The sequence below is a fragment of the Suricata suricatta genome, chromosome 2 (assembly GCF_006229205.1).
Source record: "Suricata suricatta isolate VVHF042 chromosome 2, meerkat_22Aug2017_6uvM2_HiC, whole genome shotgun sequence".
In the NCBI taxonomy this organism is placed as follows: domain Eukaryota; kingdom Metazoa; phylum Chordata; class Mammalia; order Carnivora; family Herpestidae; genus Suricata; species Suricata suricatta.
Window position 1 is genome coordinate 153,007,475 of NC_043701.1, and position 25,741 is coordinate 153,033,215.

General features: G+C 37.7%; 1 protein-coding gene across 3 annotated transcripts in view; it reads right to left on the reverse strand.

The window, feature by feature from the left end:
• IDE (insulin degrading enzyme) overlaps positions 1-25,741 on the reverse strand; it is a 106,005-nt gene that overhangs the window by 43,832 nt on the left and 36,432 nt on the right. For all 3 annotated transcript variants that reach the window (XM_029932235.1, XM_029932234.1, XM_029932236.1), the window contains 2 exons: positions 21,947-22,116; positions 3,696-3,818 (listed from right to left, as the gene is read on the reverse strand). In XM_029932235.1, the coding sequence (XP_029788095.1) occupies positions 3,696-3,818; positions 21,947-22,116 (293 nt within the window). The remainder of the gene's footprint in view (positions 1-3,695; positions 3,819-21,946; positions 22,117-25,741) is intronic.

The window sequence follows — 25,741 nt, forward strand, 5'->3', positions numbered from 1 at the left end:
TCAGTTTGTACAGCATGAGGCTCTTGATCTCACGGTTGTGAGTTTAAGCCCCACATTGGGTGTAGAGATTACTTAAAGATAAAATCTTAACAAAAAATTACAAAGTGAAAAAAGGTTATCTTTTTATAAACAAGATAACCAACCACTCACCTTGATTGTGTCTCCTTAAGAATAGGTTATTTATTTTTTTATTTTTTAAAATGTTTTTTATTTCTTTTTGAGAGAGAGAGAGAGAGAGAGAGAGAGAGAGAGAGAGAGCGCGCGCACATGAGCAGGGGAGGGAGGGAGACACAGAATCCAAAGACAGGCTCCAGGCTCTGAGCTAGCTGTCAGCACAGAGCCCAACGCGGGGCTCGAACCCACAAACCGTGAGATCATGACCTGAGCCAAAGCTGGAAGCTGGACACTTAACCGACTGAGCCACCCAGGTGCCCCAAGAATAGGTTATTTGTAAATGGTATAAACATTCATCACTTGTTACTGTCAGGAAGCATTTTGATCAAGTAAGAAATTTCCCTTGATATTCTATGATCCATTTTGAACTTTTCCATGAACTCTTTAAGCAAGCACTTAATCACTATTTGAGATTTGCCTTTCTATAGTATGAAGTTCTCTATTAAGCTTATGAATGTGGGCATTTGCCCTTTATTTATAAAACGTACCTATTTTTGCTTCAATTTTTTTGACATGCATGCAGGACCTGAAAATGCCAGAGCCAAATACAAGGCAGACCAGTGGCTGCTTGTTACTTGACAGGTGAACTCAGGAATGGAATGGGTATGTTTAGAGCAAGAGATGTCAGAGATCTCTTTATTCACAGATGGAACATGGGACTTGAAACAAGGTGGGCAGGGGTGCCTGGATGGCTCAGTTGGTTAAGCATCTGACTTCGGCTCAGGTCACGATCTCATGGTTTATAGGTTCCAGCCTTGCACTAGGCTCTGTGCTGAGAACTCAGAGCCTGGACCCTATTTCAGATTCTGTGTGTCCTTCTCTCTCTGCCTCTCAAAAATAAATAAATGTAAAAAAAAATTTTTTTTTAATAGAAAAGAAAAGAAACAAGGTGGGCAGTAAGCAAAGGTTTATCAACCTGAACAGCAAGGTCCTATCAGGTGTGCCCTTGAAGTATTTCTACCCTAAAAGTATAAGTTCACAAGGTAGCTTTTTAAAGGTAAAGCAGCTATACAACACTATAGTCTGTCTTCTCCACTAAGCAGTGAGCTACCAGACAGCCACCAGAGTCCCTTTCGTCTTTACCTCACGGGGACTCGGCACTCCCAGCACTTATACTTGACAGTTACCTAGCTGCCAAGTTTTCAGGTAATTAGTGCTGCCACAACTAGAGGGATGGTCCCGTGGGAGAACGAGAAAAACTTTTTTGTCCCTTTGTGACAGAGATCCTTCCACATGGTCACTCTTTCTCTCCCCTCATCCTAGAAGAAGGAATGGATTTTCTATTAATCCCCTGAGAGATCCTGTTTCCTCCTCACCACGTGTACTGCAAGGACGCCTCTCCCAGGCCCCTGGTCAAGTCCACTGAGCTGAGCACAGGTCAGCCACTCGAGGAAAGTGATGTGTGTGCAACTGGGGAAGTGAAACGTACGTCTCTCTTTGACACTCTGTCGCTTCTACTAAACAGAGAACATTGACGGCAGGCCTCCTGCTTGATTCATCTGTTGTCGTTATTACCTGCCCACTCAAGTGCTTACTGAAATCAAGTGCTTTTTGTCTCAATACAGCATAGATAAAAATACTCCTAGGACTAGGCTCTAAATACCAAGTGATATCTAACATTCTAGACCTAGCTACTGTGAGCAAGCACACAGAATTATGGATATACTTGTTTTTCTATTTTGTCTTATGTGTATATACCATATGTGTCTATTAAAAAGAATTTTTTATAAATCCCCAAATGGGATCATACAGCACATAGTTTTAGAGAGTGCTTTTGTTTTCTACTGATCACTGTTTTCTGCTTTTGTTTTCTACTGGAAAATAAGAATATTTTCCCATGTTATTAAGATGCTACCATAAAATTACTTATCTAGTCAATATATATTTACCATGCACGTATGATGTGTCAAGCACTGACTCAGGCACTGGTGACAAAGCAGTGAACAAAACAGTTTCTGTTCTCAAGTAAATTACCTCCGAGTGCAGTGGACAACAATAAACAAATATTTAATTACCAGGTAGCAATAAATGTTGTAAGGAAAAATAAAGCAGGTAGGAGAACAGAAAGTGGGAGAAGAGATGTTATTTTCTGTAAGATGCCCTATTACATAGCTGTAACATCACTGACCTATCTTCATTAATGAACAGAACATCATGGTGCATCACCTCTTTGAACAACTCTAGTTATTTCCTCAGACTGAATTTCTAGAAGTAAAAATAAACTTTTTAAGGATGATGCATCTTGTTACACTGTTCTCCAGAAGGTCTAGAGCAATTGCATAAACTGTATACATCATCACCAATACAAAAGGGCACTATTCCTCCATAATGAGTATTACTTAAAAACAAAAACCAAATTATGATAATTTAACAGGCAGAAACACTTTATTATCTTCAGTTAATCTACATTAAAATTTTTTTTAATGCTTATTTATTTTTGAGAGAGAGAGAGAGAGAGAGAGAGAGAATCCAAAGCAGGCTCTAGGCTCTGAGCTGTCAGTACAGAGCCCAATGTGAGCTAAAACTCATGAACTGTGAGATCATGACCTGAGCTGAAGTCTGATGCTCAACCGACTGAGCCACCCATGCCAGTTAATCTGCACTTAAAAAGTCAACCTTTATATGGGCAACCCAAGTGTCCATCAATAGATTAATGGATAAAGAAGATGCAGTTAAATATACAATGGATTATTACTCAGCCATAAAAAATGAAATCTTGCTATACGCAACATGGGTGGAGCTAGAGAGTATAATGCTAAGTGAAATAACTCAGTCAGAGAAAGACAAATGCCATAAGATTTCACTCACCATAGAATTTAAGAAATAAAGCAAACAAGCAAAGGGGGAAAAAAGAGAGAGAGAGAGAGAGATACAAATCAAGGACAGACGTTTAAATATAGAGACCAAATTGATGGAATCAGAGCTGGGGCTGAGGGAGGGAGGAATGGCTGAAACAGGTGGTGATGGGGATTAAGGAGTGTACTTTGTTGTGATGAACTGAACACCACGTGATACATGGAATTGTTAAATCAATGTATTGTACACCTGTATGATAACTGAAATTAAAATAAAAAATTTAAAAGATAAAATTTAAAAATAATTAAGTAAGTAAAAAGTCAAACCTCTGCTGTTTATATTTCAAATTGTTTTCCCAGTGTACCATCATCTGCCTCTTTTTTCCCCATCTGGCTTTTAATCCCGCTTCTAGTTTTCTGAATTGTCATAAGGTCAAATCTGTCAATCTTTTCCTTTATACTACCTTTCTTTGCTTTTATATGTTTATAGTACTTATTAGTAATTTATATTTTCCTCAGGTCTCCATTTTAAATCATCTGTACTTCTTCTTAGAACACAGAGTTAAAAACAAAATTACCCTCTACATACTCTCCAACGAGGAGACCATTTTCAAAAGCTTCTCAGCAGATAAAAAGCCATATCTTATATCCTTTCAAAGTATATTCTTATATACAGATGGAAAACTTAGATTATCCAATTCTATGAAAAATTTCAAAGATTCTTACCTCGGCCTAACACACAAATCGCCATTAAGTTTGATGAATAGTAAGTAGAATGGAATTTCAGTAGCTCTTGCCTTACATCAATGCCTTCTTGGTTCGGTCTAGTCTCTAAAGTATATTTGTTACCTGAAAAGGAAGAGAAACATTTCTTAGAAAAGGAAAAATACATGGACTTAAAAGTTATAGAATTATAACTCACACTGCTGTAAAAGTAAACTTAAAAAACAGGAGTTCAAACTAACAGACGTATGATTAGTTAATATGCCTGAATGTAAGCTGGATAAACAGAACAGAATAGTACATATTAGTAACATTTTAAATTATAGAGAGTTTCCCCTCAGGAACTTAAAGTGCTTTATAAAAATTATACACCTTAAAATCCCTATGAGATAGTAGACATTATGAGCACTTATAAGACAAAATGAGATCTACATTGCCTCCATTCACACTTCCCTTAATTTTCAATTCCCTATGTGCTCCATAATTAATGGAAGAGAGTCCCTGAGGGATCTTTTCGGAACTTGCCAAGTTACTTGTGGAAAGAAATGTACTATTCTTGGCTGAAGCATTAAATTTGTGATGTGAATTCTCACGGATATGATCTAGACTGGTAAAAATAGGATGAAATGCTATTTTTATGAGTCTCAACTAATGTATATAGCATATCACTATGAGATCTCTTATGAAATTTAGTAACTAAATTAGGCTAAACCATGCAAGTCAAAAGCAAATGGTCACAATCTCTAAGTATTACCTTTCTAACAAAAATCTTGCAATTTAGGGACTGAGAGAGAGAAATCTAATGATTGGTGTTTCCCCCAAAATGGCATCTTGACTAGAAATATCCTCAAATCCTAAAATATCCTAAAAATCCTAAATAACTTTCATTTATTTTCATCTGCAGAGATGAAACTATGGCAGAACACATTCTTTATACGCCGCCCTTCCCCCACTGGGTCATTATAATGGCTGCTGAATTGGCATCTGCAGAGTCCCTCTTTCACTGATACGGGCATCTAGAGAGAGCCACCAGATGGCGTTCCTAGAACCAGTCTTTAGCACTGTACAGCTGCATTGTCCTGAGCCAAGATTCATGCCTGAATGCTTGAATCAACAAACAGATCTAGTGGAGAATGAGTGCAAACAACAGCCTAGCAAGAGCTCATTAACCTCTTTCTAGTCACAAAGGGATCAAATATGCTCATATTCACTAGCAGTAGCCTGCGAGTCAAGTTTTCAGGTTTTTAAAAGTCCTCTCAGCTTCTCACTAAAGATATATTCTACTTTGGGGTCCTGACACATCCCTTCACTTTACCAGAGGGATTCAGGTGCTCTTAAAAATATCCAGAAGAGGGCGCCTGGGTGGCTCAGTCGGTTAAGCCTCCGACTTCGGCTCAGGTCAGATCTCACGTTCGTGGGTTCGAGCCCTGGTTCGAGCCCCGCATCAGGCTCTGTGCTGACAGCTAGCTCAGAGCCTGGAGCCTGTTTCCGGTTCTGTGTCTCCCTCTCTCTCTCTGCCCCTCCCCCTCTCATGCTCTGTCTCTCTCTGTATCAAAAATAAATAAAACATTAAAAAAAAATTTAAAAAAAAATCCAGAAGAAAAAGCACTTTTTGCTGGGTAATGATTTGAAGTTCTCTCATATTAATATAAAAACCTGAGTATTGGTGATGCCTTCCTTTTCTACTAAGTGAAGATTCTAAAAGCCTCCATTCCATAGGGACTACTCCAGACAACTTCCTTAGTCATTTACACTACCAAGCTCAGATTCCTACAATATGTGAGCTAAGAATGACAAACTCAGAGACTCAAGTTTGGAGAAATTAAGTTTTACTTCAACAGACTATAAATGTAATAATGTGAGACCAAAACCAGATTTTTAGTCTAAATGTGATCTGATTTACCTGATTGCACAATCAGGTCAATATTCTGGGTTTAAGAAAACCCTAAAATCAACACTTATGAAGGCCAAGATCACCCCCCCACTTAGAAATGAAAAGTCCCTTCAGACTGACCAGCTCTAGCACATTCTACTTGGATTTTAATGTATCTGAATATCCTATCATTCTAGTCCTTATCCTTTATCTTTAGGCCCATTTTAGAAACAGAGGTAAAGTAGGAACACATCCCAAATGCACAAAAACACAGATCATGGCAAAACACTGGCAACACTATATTAAAATGAGCCAAAGAATCGCTTCTCGGCCTTTTGGCTAAGATCAAGTGTAAAATGAGCCAAAGAACCATGTCGGAATACTAGACAGCAAAGAGAATGAACAATCTACTGTTTATATGCAACAATATGAAGTTCACAACCTTAAGGTTGAATGAGAGAAGCCAGACACAAAAAAGGATACACTGTTTCATTTCATTTATATAAAGCATTAAAAACAGGCAAAATTAATCTGGGTTATGAGAAGCCAGAGAGAGGTTACCCTTAGGGGATGGACAGGGACTACAAAGAGGCAGAAAGATGGCCAGTGAGATACAGGTAATGCTCTGTTTCTTCACTGTCTACTGGTTCCATGGTGTGCTCAGTTTTTGAAAATTCAAGAATTCACAAATAAGTAATAGCAACATATTATTTAACTGATTCTTCAAATAGTAGCAAAGGTAAAAACAATAACAACTTATCAGGATCACACACACTTTTCTGAAGAATTACTATACTTCAATAAAATGTTAAAAGGAAAAAAAGAGCCAAAGAAGCCATCAACCACAGTCCAGCTCACCTGAGGTCTTAAATCTAAATATGGAGGATCTCTGACCATCTGCTAAAAAGAAGCTCAACCACATTTGCTCAGTCTTTGCTATAAAGAGATACCATTCTATGAATCTACATACTCATTTCCTTGCTGCCTAGATGTTTTCAGTGTTTCTAATATGTGATGACAGTAGAAAATTATAGTCCATTTGGGAATGGCCCAGATGGCTGTTCCATATCCTTAGAGGTACCTGAATTAAAAAGAGAAAGAGGTTCTCCACTATACCTCTCTTGGAGTCAGGATCATCAACTCAATCCATGACAGAGAAACATGAATACCAGGTACAAATGAGCCAACCAAAAAACTTTTTAAAAATAATTTTTAAGAATAAATACATACAAAGCATTTTCCTTGGCAAGTGGCAGAGGAAGAAGTCAAAAGATTCAAAGCGTAAGAAAGAATTGACCGGCATACCATTGCTGGCTTGAAAATAGAGGGGACCACATAGCAAGGAATGCAGGTGATATTTAGGAGTGGCCGAGCATGGAAATGGTCATCTCAGTCTTATGGCTAAAAGGAATTGAATTTTGCCAATGGTGAAGGATGACATTGGAAGATATTTTTCTTCAGAGCCTTCAGATGGGAACTTTATGTAGTCAATATCTTGCTTTCAGCCCTGTGATACCCTGAGCAGGGAGTCCGATGCCATGTCAGACTTCTGACATAAAACTATGAGCTAATAAATGGGTGCTGTTTACACACACACACATACCCGTAAAAAACAAATGGGCCAATAACTCAGGCTTGCTATTAAGTTTATTAATCTTTTTATAACAAATCCTTTAAGAGATTTCACTAAAAACAGATAGGCTAGCTGGCAGAATTTCTTAAGAAATAGATGATGGAATGAAAGGAAAAGCAGGGCATAATGTACAGAACTCCGCAATCAGTCCTTGAACCACCAGGTGAACTCTGCTGGGGTGGGTGCCGTGGCCCCTAGGTAGGGAGGAATAGGCACTGGCTTGGGGTTCACACAGCTCTCATCTAATCCAGCTTCAACCATCTTCTGGTTGCATGTGACCTTAAACAAGTCACTTTACTCCTCTCAGGCTCAATTTCAATTCTAACATTGGTAGGTTTATACCGAAATTAGGGGAAAAAATGCATGTAATAAACAAGCTTAAGAGTAATATTTCACATTCAATAAATAGCAAAAATATGAAAGTCTGATGACAGCAAGTGCTGTTTAGGGGTGTGGAGAAATGAGAACTCAGCCACTACCAGGGAAAGTGTGTGTGTGTGTATATTTTTTTAATAATAGTTTGGTTTCCATATAACACCCAGTACTTCTCCCCACAAGTGCCCCCCCTCCATGACATCATCCCCTTCCCCTCCCTTCAGCCCTGGGTTCCTTTTCAGTATTCAATAGTCTCTAATGATTTGTGTCCCTCACTCTCCCCAACTCTCTTTCCCCCTTCCCCTCCCTATGGCCCTCTGTTAGGTTTCTCCTGCTAGACCTATGAGTGCAAACATATGGTATCTGTCCTTCTCTGCCTGACTTATTTCACTTAGCATGACACCCTCAAGGTCCATCCACTTTGCTACAAATGGCCAGATTTCATTCTTTCTCATTACCATATAGTACTCCATTGTGTATATATACCACATCTTCTTTATCCATCCATCAGGTGATGGACATACGAAAAGTGTATATTAAATTGACCACCATAAGCAACAACTTGACAGTATTTATTGAATGTGAGTAATCCCACTGCTGGACACATGTACCCTCAAGAACTCTGTGTGCAAGGACACGTGTACAAGAATGCTTACAGCAACACTATTCCATTAACAGGAAAACAAATAAAGAGTGATATATTCAATGAATTTTTCAAATAGCAGCAATAAAAATTTGAAAACTTATCCAGAGGCACATTCACCAATATGGAGAACTCTTACAAATATAATGGTGAATGAAAAAATACAATTGGCAGAGATTACTCACAACAAAATACCATTTTTGTAAAGCCAAAAACTACAATAACATATTGCTAGAGATATTAAACAAATACGCAAACAAACAAACATGGGAATGATAGTCACCAAACAAACTTAAGGCAGTGGTTACCTCCCAGAAGCAGGGAGAAAAATGCAAATAGAAAAGGGCACATCAGATGCTCAAACCGTAACGCTCTGTGTCTTTAAGTAGTGTGTAGGGGGGCGCCTGGGTGGCTCAGTCGGTTAAGCCTCCGACTTCGGCTCAGGTCAGATCTCACGCTCGTGGGTTCGAGCCCCGCGTCAGGCTCTGTGCTGACAGCCAGCTCAGAGCCTGGAGCCTGCTTCCAGTTCTGTGTCTCCTTCTCTCTCTGCCCCTCCCCCTCTCATGCTCTGTCTCTCTCTGTATCAAAAATAAATAAAAATAAGTAGTGTGTAGGGAATGATCTGGTAAATGGTTTTGAACCTATCTATTTTGTGACAGATAATAAATCTGTAAAAATGTTAAAGTACTTAACATAATACTTCACGTATAACAAAATAAACACACAATTAACACAGCTACTGCTGTTATGATGTGAATTGTAGGAGGGACCCCTGGCTTCTGAGAATATCACAGAAACGGAGGCACTGAAGTAGAGAAGAAAGCTCAGTAAATGGTCTAGATGACGTTCTTCTACCTAAGAATCCATGTGTGGAGCACACTGTGGATATGGCTGGGTAAACAAATAGTTCAATCTCTAGACACAAACTGTCCTAATTTAGTGCTGATTCAGCTAGGCCATTTGTATCAAAAGGAAATGCTGCTATCAAAATCCTAAATCCTACCTTTCGGGCTCTGTTACCATTACAGTGAGCTCCAGCAGTGGACAGGTATCAGGGCTGCTGACTGGTACCCTTCTACTCCGGGCCTGCTGGAGAGAGCACTAGCTTGGTGGCTGGCAGATTCAGGGTTTCTTGCCCCGACTCTATCACATATCAATTAAGCAACCTTGGAAACGTTTCCCAATATCTCCAAAGGATCACTTATTTTATCCACACAACAGGCCAATATGCATACAGGCCCAGTTGTTAAGAGCTAGGACTCAACCCGACTTCTCCCTTTCCTAGCCATGAGACACCGGCAAGTTTCTTAACTTCACCAGGCCCCAGTTTCCTTATTTGTAACATAGAATAATAAAAGCACCAACCTCACAGGATTGCTAGGGGGATTATTTGAATAATCCGTGTAAAGGGTCAGCATAGCCCCTTGTCAGACAATAATTATTTATTATTAACTTGGGTGGTCATGAAGCTTATGAATGGATATGAAAAACGTTTTGTAAATTATAAAGCTCAGTAAATGCTAGCCTCTATTTTTACTGTAACAACTACTTTAAATTCTACTAAAAAGAAAAAAGCTTACAACCTCAGTACTAATGTATATAAACACCAAATTTTAAGAAAAAGAATTTATTTTCCTGGAAAATCCTGAAGCCAGGCATGTATTTCTTACACTGTAGGAAAGACTGAGTTTAAAGTTTTAAAAACCTGTTTTAGAAACTAGAGCCATCTCCAACTGTATGTGAAATACGGTTCTCAAGGAAAGTCAACTTGCTAGTTAAAACCACAAAAATCTCTGAAAACCCAAGATTCTAAAAGTCATGTTAATATCTCTAAAGCTAATTACTTGGAAGTACCGTTGACTCTTGAACAACATGGGTTTGAATTCGTGGATCAACTCACCTGTGGATTTTTCCAATAAATACAGTACTTGTATATATAAATACACTTCTCTTATGACTTTAACATTTTCTTTCCTCTAAATTACTTTCTTGTAAGAATACAGTATACAACACATATCACATACAAAATATGTGTTAATTTTTTACATTATTGATAAGGCTTCTGGTCAACATAAGCTACTAGAAGTAAAGTTTTTTGGGGATTCAAAAGTTACACACAGGGGGCGCCTGGCTGGCTCAGCCACAGGAGTATGTGACTCTTGATCTTAGGGTCATAAGTTCAAGCCCTATGTAGATTACTTAAAAATAAATAAACTTAGAGGAAAAAAAGTTACACATGGATTTTCAACTATGGGAAGAGTCAGCACTCCTAGTCCCACATTGTTCAAGGGTCAACTTATAATTTATTTTTTTAAAGCTCTTTCTGGGGGCTCCTGGTTGGCTCAGTCAGTTAAATGCCTGACTCTTGATTTCTGCTCAGGTCATGATCTCAAGTTCGTGAGATCGAGCCCCATGCTGTCAGCACAAGCCTGATTGGGATTCCCTGTCTCTCTTTCAGTAAGTAAAAAATTTAAAAATAAATAAATAAAAATTAGGAACACCTGGATGACTCAGTTGGTTCAGTGTCTGACTTCAGCTCAGGTCATGATCTCACAGTTTGTGGGTTCAAGCCCTGTGCTGGGCTCTGCATTTAGAGCTCAGAGCTTGGAGTCTACTTTGGATTCTATCACCCTCTTTCTCTACCCAATCCTACTCTCATGCTGCCTTTCTCTCTCCCAAAAATAAACAAACATTAAAAAAAGTAAAAATAAATAAAAATTAAAAAGCTCTTCCTTCCTGCTATGGCAACCTTCTAAAAATCCTGGAAGAGACTAAAGCCTTTTGAGACATATGAATTTTCCTATAGAATTCTAAAAGGCAATTCTCCTGCCTCCTGTATGGGTTAGGACACACAAGGATAAGATGTAAGTTATGAGATGGGACTAAAAATGAAAACCTCATAAATGCCTTAATAAAGCAACTGTACACTTGATTAAACCAGGTCTAGATTTCTTTAAATTTCTAATATTCCATAGATACATATGCTAGCAAGAGGGAAAAAAGACAATAACAATGAAAAAACAGAATCCATGGAAAAACTTAGGGAATATTAAATGAGTAAGAGGGCTGAAACAATTCAAATATTTGTATAACCAAACAAATGAGTCATCATTCAAGGATGCTAGGGAACCAATTCATTATTTTGAAAACTTTAAATGAAGGGAACAAATCAAGCATTTGTCTTGCCTTTCCTGCAACAATGGTACCACTGGGTGGTCAAATAGTAGGAGAAATAACAGAATTAGAATTAGAGAAATGACACACTGAGAATGAATGGTTGCCAACACTAGACAACTAGACAGTATAAGGCCCTGACAGAAGACCACATCACCACCTATGAGGTCTTGTCCAAAAACCCCATGAGTCTGATCAAGCCTCTATACCCACCTGCCAATGTGTGGAAATACAGAGGTCAGAGATATGAATATGTTAAACTACATTGCTGGGGATGCAAGCAGGAAAATATAGGCTCTAAAAAGCTCTATGGAGCAACCCAATTCTTCATAAAATGCCAGGGTGGGGAGGAGAGGAGATAAAGATGAACCTATACCTACAGAGTAAAAGATATTTAAGAACCTATCACATACTGACATTTGAACATTATGTGGACCCCAATCCAAATAAACTTTTAAAATTAGAGGTTTTTTGAGACAACTCGAAATATGAAAACTAGATACTGGAGATATGTGATAATATTATTTTTGTTGTTTTTAAAAGAGTCCTCATCTATAAAGAACTTATCAAACTCAACACCCAAAAAACAAATAATCCAGTGAAGAAATGGGCTAAAGACATGAAGACACTTCTCCAAAGACATCCAGATGGCCAACTGACACATGAAAAAATGCTCAACATCACTCATCATCAGAGAAATACAAATCAAAACCACAATGAGATACCACCTCACACCCCTCAGGATGGCTAACATTAACAACTCAGGCAACAACAGAGTTGGCAAGGATGCAGAGAGAGGAGCCCTTTTGCACTGCTGGTGGGAATGCAAACTGGTGCAGCCACTCTGGAAAACAGTATGGAGGTTCCTCAAAAAATTAAAAATAGAACTACCCTATGACCCAGCAATTGCACTACTAGGTATTTATCCAAGGGACACAGGTGTGCTGTTTTGAAGGGACACATGCACCACAATGTTTATAGCAGTGCTATCAACAATAGCCAAAGTATAGAAAGAGGCCAAATGTCCATCGATGGACAAATGGATAAAGAAGATGTGGTGTGTGTGTATACACACAGACACACACACACACACACACACACACACACACACACACACACACACACACTGGAGTATTACTCAGCAATCAAAAAGAATGAAATCTTGCCATTTCCAACTACATGGATGGAACTAGAGGGTGTTATGCTAAGCAAAATTAGAGAAAGACAAATACATGACTTCACCCATATAAGGACTTTAAGATACAAAACAGATGAACATAAGGGAAGCAAAAATAATATAAAAACAGGGAGGGGGACAAAACATAAGAGACTCTTAAATATGGAGAACAGATGGTTGCTGGAGGGGTTGTGGGAGGGGGGATCGTCTAAATGGGTAAGGGGCTTAAGGAATCTACTCCTGAAATCATTGTCCTAACTTGGATGTAAATTAAAAAAAAAAATTAAATTAAAAATAAATAAATAAATAAATAAATAAAGAGTCCTCGTGTTTTAGAGGTATATACCGAAATCTTTGTGAGTGAAGGGATATGATGTGTAGGATCTCTTCAAAATAATATAAGAGGATGAATGGGAATGTAGATCAGCCTGGACTGGCCAGAGGCAGAGTGATGCATTCATGGGATTTGTCACAAGATTTGCCTATTTTTGTATGTTTTACATTCTTCATTTAAGTTGAAAGAAGGGTGCCTGAGTGGCTCAGTCGGTTAACGTCCGACTTCAGCTCAGGCCACGATTTTGTGATTCATGAGTTTGAGCCCCGCGTCAGGCTGGCTTTGTGCTGACAGCTCAGAGCCTGGAGCCGACTTTGGATTCTGTGTCTCCCTCTTGCTCTCTCTGTCTCTCCCCCCACGAGTGTTCTAGCTCTAAAAAATAAACATTAAAAAAATTAAAAGGAAAAAAACGGAGGAAGATAAAGAGAAGGAAGGAAGGGAGGAAAAGTAAATGATTAACTTTATCAGGATCTGATTTGTATCATTACCATTATCTCAAGATTGAGAGTCATTCAATTATCTTCTGATTTGCATTTTATATTTTTTATTGGCAGTCCATTTTGCTGCTCTGTTCCTTTCTTTTCCTATGCAATGTGTCCTTTGTTAGAACTAAACTAACCTAACTTGTGTTCTCCAAAAGACACTGGGCTCACTCCTTGCTCCTTTATTCTTGTCATAGCTTTGGGGGCCAACCCAACATTATGGCAAAGAACACGGGCTTTGAGTTCAGACTGACGTGATATCAAATCCATCCCAAACCCACAGAGAAAGTTCCGCCACCACCTCCCCGCTCCCTGCATGCCCTGCAAGGCCATTCTCTCTCAGTATTCATCTCGACATCTGTCACAGGGCATGATGAAATTTCAGTACTGTGGTAAAGGTCAAGTGAAATCATATTAGGTAGGACACCTATTCAGTGTGTGGCATCTAATACTCATACAATGAATATTAGTTCCTTTTCCTCTTGAATGGCTCTTCTTTTCTTCTGTTTAAGAAAATCCTACCTACGCTTCAGGAGAATTCAGTTTGCATATCCTCTGAGATCCTGGAGAATTCAATTCCAGGCAACCCTAAGCAGGCAGAATAGAATAGTGATTAAAAGCACCAGATCTGGGTTTAGAGCATGGCTCCAGCACTTAAAAGCTGAGTGATCGCAAGCAATACTGTAAGAATTAAATTAAATAATCCAGGCAAAGTACTTAGCATAGCACTTAATAAAAATTAGTGAGGAGGAAGAGAAAGAAGAGATAATAATCCCAGAAAACCAAACTCAAGGTTACACTCCAGTAAAATCTTGGGCGTGCCTTAACTTTTTAACTCAACTATAAGCACTTTGAATGTAAAGATAGGGGTTACATTTCTTTGCATATTCTAATGCACTTTATGTGGGGGCGGGGGGAAGGGGGTTACAAAAAGAATTACTTGTCAACTAAGAGAAAGACATCACCTGGGCTAACTTGAAAGACCCTGCTCAAATTCTTATCCTACAGCACACACTACAAAACACACTAGTGTAAATAACTAGGTAACAAACCCCCCTTTTTCCACATGCCCTCCCACTTACCTTTCATTCCACCTATACAGGGAATGCCGGTTGTTTCCTCCACCTACTCCCTGACTTTCTTCTCTTACTGTCTCCCCAGCTGACTAAATCCAGTTGCTCCCATCATGTCTGCAGTGTTAGGTTACAGAAATAGATCACTAAAAAATAACCAGAACTAAGCTTTTCTCTTTTCTTTTTCCTTTTCCAAAGTATTTTTTAAAAATCTAGCTTATTAAACATTATTAGAGCTCCCAGACCTTTCTCTAAGCACTTCACATGGACAGCCTCACTTAATTCTCATGTCAACCTGATGTGGGAGGAAACTGAGGCGTAGAGAAGTTAAGCAACTTGCCCAGTGTCCCTGAGATGGCCAGTGGCCGAGCAAATCTTTAAACAGAGTACCACCCGACTTCGGAGGCCAAACTTTAAATTACCTAGAATATGCTAGTTGGAGGTGGGATTCCTGGCTGAAGTTTGAGGGTAGGAGTCTCGTAAAGGGATTCAATGAAGACATATGTGTGGAGACAGATTTATCACACAATTATCTATGAAAACAACTTTCAAACAGTAAGTAACTAACTTGAAACAGAAAAATACTTGTCAGATGTCAGTTTGAGAATGTGAGAACTCTGAGCATGGGAACCAGGATACAGGAGAAAGAATAGCAACTTCAGGGCTTGTCCCACTTGGTTAGACAAAGGCTTGCAAAACCAAATGCTTATTAGAACAAGACAGGTAACCTGCAGCTTTCTTCTGACAGACACACTTAAGTAACATACAGACAGTCCCCACACACAAAAGGAGGTTGTCTCCTGCTCATCCTGAAAAGTGTCACCCTCTTAGTGTTTTGATTTTCCATTTTTGATAAACGGGTAAGAGAAATATTTCACATTTCTCCTTAAATTTTGAAACTTGTGAAATATATAAACATCTAAACATACAGATTTACACCATGTACTTAACTCACCGCCCAGTTTTACCATTCTTCACATATTGCCATACTTCGTTACAAATTTTTTTCCTCCTAGAGATACAGTGTCTCCTGCCTGTCTCTGTCTCCTCACCCACAGACATACTAAAGGGAGGTTGGTGTGTAAGCATTCTCATGCATATTTTATACTGTATAATATATACATACAAACATGACAAGATGCAGTACTGGTTTGCCTGTCTTCAAAATTTATAGAAAGCTATCACACAAAATACATTCTGCAACTTGCATTTTGGTCAAAATATTTTGCTCTTTACCTGGTTCCATACATGATTTATAGCTCACTCATTTTAATTTTTATAGAATATTCCACTGTATGCATAGACCAAAATGTAATAACTTATTCAACTGTTGACATTTAAGTCATTTTTTTTCACTAGTTCAAATAATGCTTCATGAGCATTCTTGTGTATGTTCCCTGTGCACAATAACTAAAGTTTCTCTATAGGGTTATAGGGTACTTGTGAAGAAATGAATCCCCTGGGTCAAAGGGAGTAGACATCACTTTATTAGATATTGCCAAATTGTTTTACAAGGTGAATGAACCAATTTCTTTTCCTATCAAAGGCATAGGAGTTTGTTTTTCTACATCCTCACTACAATACTCAGTTTTGCCTGACTTTCTATTGTTGCAAACCTGATAGGTGTGCAATGGTATCTCAGTGTCTTAGTTTTTAATTATTTACTTTACTTTTTCTTTGATTTTAATGATTTGAACATCTTTTTTATGTTTACCCAAATACCCTCTTCTGTAAACCCCATATTCATATCCTTTGCCTATTTCTTTCTAATGAGCTGTTTTATCTTTTACTTATTTACTCATACAAGTTTTTAAGTTACATGCTTTGCAAATACCTTCACTGAGTGTATGGATTATCTTTTGCTTTTGTGTCTATTGAACAGAAATTTTAAATTTTAATGAAATCAAATTTGTCTTTAAACCTATGAGTTATCTTTATCCCTAAAAGATACGGTTTGTGATATTAGTTTCAGATGTACAATCCAGTGATTCAACAAGTCTATACTCACTGTTCATGATAAGTGTACTCTTAATCCCCTCCGCCTATTTCATCTCGCCCTCTACGCACCTACCCTTTGGTTTGTCCTTCAAGCCATCAGTTTTTGTTTGTCCTCTATACTTAAGAGTCTGTTTTTTTAGTTTCTTTTTCTCTTTTAAGAACACTTTCCTAAGATGAAAAGAAATCTGAAATCTGTATTTTTTTCCTACAAGTTTTACAGTTTTCTTTCCAGAATTAGGTTTAACTGACCTGGAATTTATTTTTATGCATCGTATGAGAGGAGCATCTAATTTTACTTATTTCTAGACAGGTAACTAATTTCTCCTTTCCTCATCTATTTGTAATGTACCTGTGTCTTAGGTCAAGTTTCTGTGTATGTGTGCTGTTTCTAGAATCTATAATCTGATATCTTCTTGTATACTTGCAACAATTCCACTACTGTAACAACTCGAACTTTATAATAAATCTTGGTGTCTGGGAGAATTAGTCCCTTCTTTGCTGTTCTTCAAAAGTATCTTAGCTATTCTTGCCCCTTTACTCTTATTAATATTATAATCAGATTATCAGGTTCCTCAAACAAACAAAACAAAACTAGGACTTTCAATCAGCACTGCAGTGAATTTAGATACATTTGGGGTGAACTTACATCTGTGTGATACTGAGTTTAACAATGTTCATGTATTAACATAGTTAATTAACATGGTTAATTTCACCAGTTACTCAGGTATCCTTTTATATCCACTATATATTTCTTGTACAATACCTTAAAGCTACTTTTATACTGTAAGTGAAATTATTTTTCCTGTAATGTTTTTCTAAATTGATTACTATGGATGCAAGACTACAATTTTAGTGTTTCTTGTCTTCTGGCAACCTTGATGAATTATCTTATTTTTAATGGCTGATCTGAAGATTTTCTTGAATACTTTTATGCAGACAATCATGGAATAAGTTTTCTTTTGCTTTCTTTCTACCTCTTACATGGCACATTGCCTTCCCTTGTTTTATTGCAATGATACAGCTGAACAAAAAAGTGATTACAGGGTATTCCTGTTTTGTTTTCACTTTTCAATGGAAATTTTTTTGAAACCTCATCATTAATTTTCACGTTTGATGCAGGTTTTTATCAGCTCAAGGGTTTTTTGTTGTTTTTGTTCATGAATGAGTGCTGAGCTTTATCAAATGTTTTTTTGGGGCCTACTAAAATGACTGCCTAGCACTATGGTCTACTTATACTGTGGGTTGGAACCCATTTGATTATAATAAATTTAATGTATTGACAGACCAGAATTTTTTTTTAAAGAAATAGAATATAACAGAGAGTATACCAAGATATTAGATAGATATTGCTGGGTAAAAATTTTTGTTTTAGCTGTTTACACAAACACACATATATGTGCTCTGAGTTGCTAAGTAAAATGTGTTTAATTTTTTCTTTATTTTTTAATTTATTTTATAGTTTATTGTCAAGTTGGTTTCCATATAACACCCAGTGCTCATTTCCACAAGTGCCCTCCTCCATGCCCCTCACCTCCTTCACTCTCCCCAACTATTTTTCCGCTTCTCCTCCCCTATTGTCCTCTGTTAAGTTTCTCCTGTTACACTTCTAAGTGAAAACATATGGTATCTGTCCTTCTCTGCCTGACTTATTTCACTTAGCAGGACACCCTTGAGTTCCATCCACGTTGCTACAAATGGCCAAATTTCATTCTTTCTCATTGTCATGTAGTACTCCATTGTATATATATATAACCACATCTTCTTGATCCATCAGGTGATGGACATTTAGGCTCTTTCCATGATTTGGCTATTGTTGACAGTGCTGCTATGAACATTGGGGTACATGTGCTCCTATGCGTCAGCACTTCTGTATCCCTTGGATAAATCCCTAGCAGTGCTATTGCTGGGTCATAGGGGAGTTCTACTGTTAATTTTTTGAGGAACCTCCACACTGTTTTCCAGAGCGGCTGCACCAGTTTACATTCCCACCAACAGTGGTAAAACGTGCTTCTTACAGTGGGTTGTATACAAAAGAGTTTGAAAGCAATTAATCTGTACTATTTTGAAGGATGAAAAGCCACTAGAAATGACAAACATCTTATTGTAAGGTTTTCTTAAAAATTAATAATATAATGCTTGGCTTTTGTTCATTTAAAAATACCCAGCTTGGGTACCTGGGTGGTTCAGTTGTTTAAGCATCCAACTATGGTTCAGGTCATGATCTCACAGATTGTGAATTTGAGCCCCACATCAAGCTCTGTGCTGACAGCTCAGAGCCTGAAGCCTCCTTCAGATTCTGTGTCTCCCTCTCTCTCTGCCCCTCCCCTACTTGTGCTCTCTCTCTCTCAAAAATAAACAATAAAAATAATAATAATATAAACAAATAGAAATACCCAGCTTTTCCTGATACTTTTATTTTTAAAATGTTTTAAATATATTTTTAATATTTTAAATATGATCATTATTAACATAGGCCATACTCCCTTGATGGAAAAAATGATCCACATTCACAGAAATAAGTCACTCAAAAGTAACAGAAATAAATTATGAATTTTTGACAAGGATGCTTCTTCAAGGATTATTTCTATAAAATGTTATACGTGTAATTTCTAGGGTAAGGATATACAGTTTCTATCATATTTTCAAACATATCGGTGACCTTAAAAATAGACAGAACCTCTCCTCCAAAAAGTTTAAAGTTAGTTTATACTTCTAAAATCAGAAGGTAACTTGGCATTTGCACATTTCCTGTACTTTTACATGGAGTCTGGCTCAGTCATCCTTTGAGTGTTTATATTACCTCATACTTTGCTGGCTAATTGGTTGGCCTTGTCAGTGGTTTATAAAAACAAGCATGCTCTCAGAATCCATCCATACATATATGACCATTCAATGTTTCTCTGGGCCCATCTCTCCTGAAACCTTCCTCTACAACATTTTAAGACTGTTTCTTGTTTATGACCAGAAGTAATATTACCCGTCTTATTCATTACAGTTATTTCTGGGAGATCTGTGCTACTTCCTGATTACAATTTGTCACCAGTGAGGCTGTTTAAAAGAAAGCAACTCCCAAAGAGGAGCTCCAACATGCCCTGCACAATAGCAACATTGTTGGGGTTAAGTAATCTAACCTATCAGAGGGACTACTTAAAGGACACTACCATTTGGATGTAATTATTTTGAATTTTTTTTTTTTTTAATTTCCACCCCCTTCTTGGGGCGCCTGGGTGGCTCAATCATTGTTAAGCGTCTGATTCATGGTTTCAGCTCAGGTCGTGATTTCATGGTTCGTGGGTTCGAACCCTGCATGGGGCTCCACACTAACAGTGCGGAGCCTGCTTGGGATTCTCTCTCTCTCTCCTTTTCTGTCTTTCCCTACCCCCACCAAAGTAAATAAATAAACTTTAAACAATATATCTCACCTCCTCTTTTTGACATACCATGCACACTAATTTTCTCTACAAAAGCCACCTTTTAAACAACTCAGCATTACATAGACATTTTAGGGACCATAGTATTCATCTTAGCAACAACACTAATATTGAGTGCCAAGTACTAGAAGTGTAAAGAATATCACTGCTTCTAATCACAATGTTTAAAAACTCCTAATTTGGGGCACCTGGCTGGCTCATTCTGAAAAGCACGTGACTCTTGATATTGGGGTCATGAGTCTGAGCCCGATGTTGGGTGCAGAGATTAGAAACAAAACAAAACAAAACAAAACAACTCCTAATTCTGCAATGCTATGCTAATTCCCTGGCTGCTGTTGGATGTATTGGAATGGTATCCAAACTGAAAGAAAGCTGTCTTTATAGTCTTAAAAAACGTTCTCCAAATTAAGTTACATAATATGCATAAATTTGTAAGTACACTAAGCAATCTATTATTTTTATGCCATTTTATAATCCCCAAAGCAGTATTTTAATCATAGCAACCTGTTAACAACGATTACATCTGGTGAGTGGGATTGGCAGGAGTAGATGAGAAAAAGAAAGAGTTTTTGTTTTTGCTTCTTGAATACTTTTGCACTATTTAAATATTTAAATTAAACATGTACTTTTTTTCCTGATGCTTATTTATTTTGAAAGAGAGCAAGAGTGTGTGGGTTGGGGTGTAAGGGGAGAAGGAGAGAGAATCCCAAGCAGGCTCCACACTGTCAGCACCGAGACTACCACAGGGCTCTAACCCACAAATGGTGAGATCATGACTTGAGCCAAAACCAAGAGTCGGACCCTTAACCAACTAAGCCACACAGGCACCTGGAAATATGTATTTTTTGAATAAAAATTTGAATAAAGAAAAAGGGTATAATTATGAGGTCAAGAATCTCCACATTTATTTATTCTACTCTCTGTCATCTCCACCTCTAACCTCCTTCCAGAAGACTGTGGTACTCTATTTAGAACTCTTCTACAATGTTCCAGGTACCACACAGCCAGCCCCAGGAGGGACACTAGCCGTGTGTAGAGAGTAGAAGTAGAGGTGATGGGAGCAAGAAGATTCAAGGAGCCTAGAAGTGAGCCCTTTAAAAAGCACTTCTATTTGGAAGGTAGATTTCAGAATACAAAGATGTATTCTCTTCTCTCTTTGAAATGCTAGTTAACATCTATTCTCACCTCTAACAGCTCTCCTCAGATATTTAGACCCCTGTTTAAATGAGGGCCAGGGGTGCCTGGATGGCTCAGTCAGTTAAGCATTTGACTTCAGCTCAGGTCATGATCTCATGGGTCATCAGTTCAAGCCCCGAGTCAGGTTCTGTGCTAACAGCTCAGAGCCTGGAGCTGCTTTGTATTCTGTATCTCCCTCTCTCTCTGCCCCTCCCCGACTTGTATTCTGTCTGTCTCTGTCTCTCTCTCTCTCTCTCTCTCTCTCTCAAAAATAAATAAACATTAAACATTTTTTTTAAATGAGGGTCAGTAACCCCTCTAGAGAGCTAAATAACTGCTTAGGTCACTACTACTACAATTTTAAGAATATCACCCCAAGTTTTATGTTATGAAGTCAACTGCCAAGAGCCGATTTGACATCTTTCTTTTTGAACTACTAGCCAAAATGCTAGTCACCTGTTACAGAAATTATAACCACTACATTCTTACTGTTTCTAAACTCTGAATTCCATCCTATACCTTGTTATCCAACAAACTTGCTTCCTATTTGATCACTCCTCTTAATAACCCATCACTTTCTCCATGAAGCTCTCATATTTAAGCTTCAGCCTCATCTCAGAACACAAGTCACAAATACAAATGCTGACACAGGGACCAGGCAGACAATGTAAGTGTAGTGGTTTGGTAAGAAATAACAGGGAGTAGCAACGATATAACAACGCTTACTCAGGACTGGGGGTTTCTTTATAAACTACTGGGTAGATAGGAATGGGGGAGTTCCAAAATCCTCTAACCTGAACTGTAAAACACAATACTGTTAAACGAGACCATGGGTTTAAATGAGGTCAGAGAGAACTACCGGGCATGAAAGACGCTGTTACAAACCTGTCCCAAATTTGCTGAAGGGGTGTTTGGGGTTTCCCGTAGCTTTTTCCAACTGAAAGAGTCTCCAAGCATCGTTCATCACATTCTTCTCATGTTCTGAATCAACTGCATTCACCTCTCTGTCTTTGCAACTCTCATCAAACAAGGGGCACAGGAAAAATTGTGCAAACCTAAGGGTGGGAAATACAATTAACAATTTGAAAGCTGTTATTTTAAAAGAGTAGCATTTAAAAATATATTTGAAACTCACTAGATAGGAAATATGAATTCTACAGAACTAAAAACAGTACCACTGCAACCAAGAAAAAGAAATGCAAAATAAGTTTTAAAAAGTAACAGAAGAAAAATATTGGACATATATAAACTCAGAGAAGTCGATCTACCCGACAGATAGTAGTGAAAATATACTCAGTCCTACCAGACTGCCACCGACCCCAAACTTCAGAGGCCAATCCCAAGTCCAAGTTGTACCTGGGCTTCTCACTAACTGGCTACAGGATTAGAGGTTCCCATCACCTCCACTCGTTCAATATATTTGCTGCAACAGCTCACATGACTCAGAGAAACATTTTACTTACTAGATCATGAGCTTATTATTAAAGGACAGAATTCAGGAACAGTCAGATGGAAAGGTTACACAGGGCAAGGTGCGTGGGAAGAGGTACGGAAGCTACTCTCCCCAAACCTCCATGCTTTCACCAACCTGGAAGTTGTGTAAACCCTGTCCTTTTGGGTTTTCTGAAGGCTTCATCACAAGTATGACTGATTAAATCATAGGCAGTTGGTAACTGAACTCAGTCTCCAGCCCCTCCTGGAAGGTCTGGGATTTGGAGTGAAAGTTCCAACCTTTCAATCCTAGGGCTGGTTGCCCTGGAAACCATCAGGGGCTTCCCCACCTTAGTAACATGCCAAAAGACACCTTTAATACTCTCATCACTTAGAAATTCCAAGGGTTTTAGGGGCTATGGGCCAGGAACAGGAAGAAAGACCAAATATAGATTTCTTATTATAAATCAAAATATCACAATAGCAAAAAGGCAGACTTATGAAGACAGTAGCAATCTATTTAAGATTTGCAATTGGGCAAGTCATGAAAATTCTTGTTATATATTGCTAATTCTCCAAAAAAGGAAAAGGTAGGTGACAATTCCTGGGCAAAAAGAATCTTAAATTTAGAGTCTGAGGTGCAACTGCACTTAAGACTCACACATTTTAGGACAAACTAAGTGACCTACTTTTTAGGCTCTATTTGAATATTTTTTCTTCTTAATGGAGAAAAACAAACAAACTTTAATTAGTGGGGGGGAAATGATGTAATAAAAAAGCTATTACATAGTAGTTTGACTAAGACACAATTATGAGCGTTTATAAAATATTAAAATTTAAAAATTTTAATAAGCAGTGATTCAACAAATAGCATGTCATGTAAGTCTGACGCAAGTAGCCAAATGCTTTTCTTGAGTTTATTCTTTAGTAGTAGTACTAAAGTTTAACTAAAATGACTTTAGTTATAAGTTAACTCTCCTATATCAGATGGTTGCAATTTAAAGCATGATTTCATATAGTAAATCTTAAACTTTAGAATCCATTTTATAAAACTAAGTTCCAGAATTCAGATGAAGCCACAAGCAGAGCCTGTCTGAATGGGGCCTTAGAAGACTCCTGGGTCTATGGACATCTCAGCAACTGTATTTAACAGTTAGTTCAGCTGTCAAAGAGACTGTTATCACTACCTGATATTTATTTTATGCACACAGTAAATATGATACTGTGCAAAGGACTTCAACCCTGCCAATCCCAAGGGAAATGCCGCCTATCTATATGCAGAAACAGTTATTTCTGGACACATCACCTCTTTTACCTATCTCAATACATTTAAGCTGATAAAAGCACCTAATAGCTACATACTATAGCTGGATAGGTCCACGGAAAGAGTCATGATATGACACAGTATAATCAGTATTTTTAAAACATGCTCTTATATAAGAGGTTTTTTTCTCCCCTCTGAGTCAAGTAACAGACATCCTCCATCATACAGAGATTATATGAACATCTGCTATAGCATTTGTAAAGCAGGAAATTAAATTCAGTGTATGATCCCAGGGAACTCATTAATGGAAGTCTTCTGGGAATACATACAAAAGATGATTACATTTCAAAGCTGCTGCCTAAAGACTGAAACGAAATCTAGAATAAAAAAGCAGGCCACTATAACCCAGCCATATATCCTGAACCCATGCCTCTGCCTTGTTAATGTTCTTTGCACTGCGGAGTAAATTCAAACTACTAGGTTTAAAAAAATATATAATGACTATTATCAATATAAGCAAATAAAGCTATCACTGAAACTGGTAAGTCAAAGTTCATTATAGACCCATCAGAAAGCTTCAGAATGACACCTTCTTGGCAATATAGAAAACTGTAAAAAATTACCAAGGAAAAATTACAACTCTGGATGATGAATCAAATCACTAATATGACAAAAAAATTACAAGTTGTTAGCTATGTGGAAAACTAAGAAATTAAATTGGCCTAAAGGAGCTAGCTCCAGAAAATTTCAGAAAATGCCCCCAGAGTTGAAAACAGCAGGTCAAAACATTCTGTGTCACTACATTGAGATATCACCAGCACCAGCCAGAAGGGGTAACAAGTGCTGTCGAGGATGTGGAGAGAAGGGAGCGCTGGTGTGGGAATGAAAACCGGTGCAGCCACTGTGGTAAACGGTATGGCGGTTCCTCGAAAAGTTAACAATAGAATATACGATTCAGCAATTCCACTTCCACGTATTTGCCCAAAAAACCAAAAAAACCCTAATTTGAAAAGATTTACACACTCCTATGTTCACTACAGCATTATTTATAATAGTCAAGATATGGAAACAACCTAAGTGTCCACTAATGGATGAATGGACAAAGAAGATACAGTATATATATGCAATGAAATACTACTAGTCATAAAAAAAGAATGAAATCTTACCATTTGCAACAAGATGGATGGACCTAGGGGCTATTATGCTAAGTGAAATAAGTCAGAGAAAGATAAATACCATATGATCTCATGTATAAGTGGAACATAAGAAACAAAACTCACAGATACAGAGAACAGACTGATGGCTGTCAGAAGAAAGGTTTGGAAGGTGGGTGAAAGGAGTCAAAAGATACAAACTTAAGTTTGTTAATAAAATATTAAGTCACAGGGATATAATGTACACCATGGTTAATACAGTCAATAATATTGTATTGCATACTCAAAATTTGCAAAAGAGTAAATCTTAAAAGTTTTCATCATAAGAGAAAAATTTTTTGTAACTTTGTATGGTGACAGATGGTAAGTAGACTTATGTAGTGGGGATCATTAAGCAATGTATACAAATACCGAATCATGTTGTACATCAGAAACTGATATTATGTCAATTGTACTTCAACTTAAATCTGTATCTGCTAAGTATACTAGAGACTAGAGTAGCTAAAGAGGAACAGAATATTTAAGGTCTAGCATTCCATGACACTGGAACCGTTTATTCTTCATCACATGCTTCACATATAATACCAATGAGAATGCTAGTGAGAATTTTATAAGTCCATAAGATACTATGTAGGGCTGAAGACTGATTTAAAGTCCTGCCATTATTTTTCCTCTACCACAAAATAAATATACAGTATCACTCATTTTCTTTTATTATAAAATAGGTGGAAAAATAATGGTTAAAATACTTCTTGTCAAGCTATAAAGCTGTGAAGACATCTTTGTAAAAATAATAATTATTACTACTATTAATGTAATAAAGTGCACCAA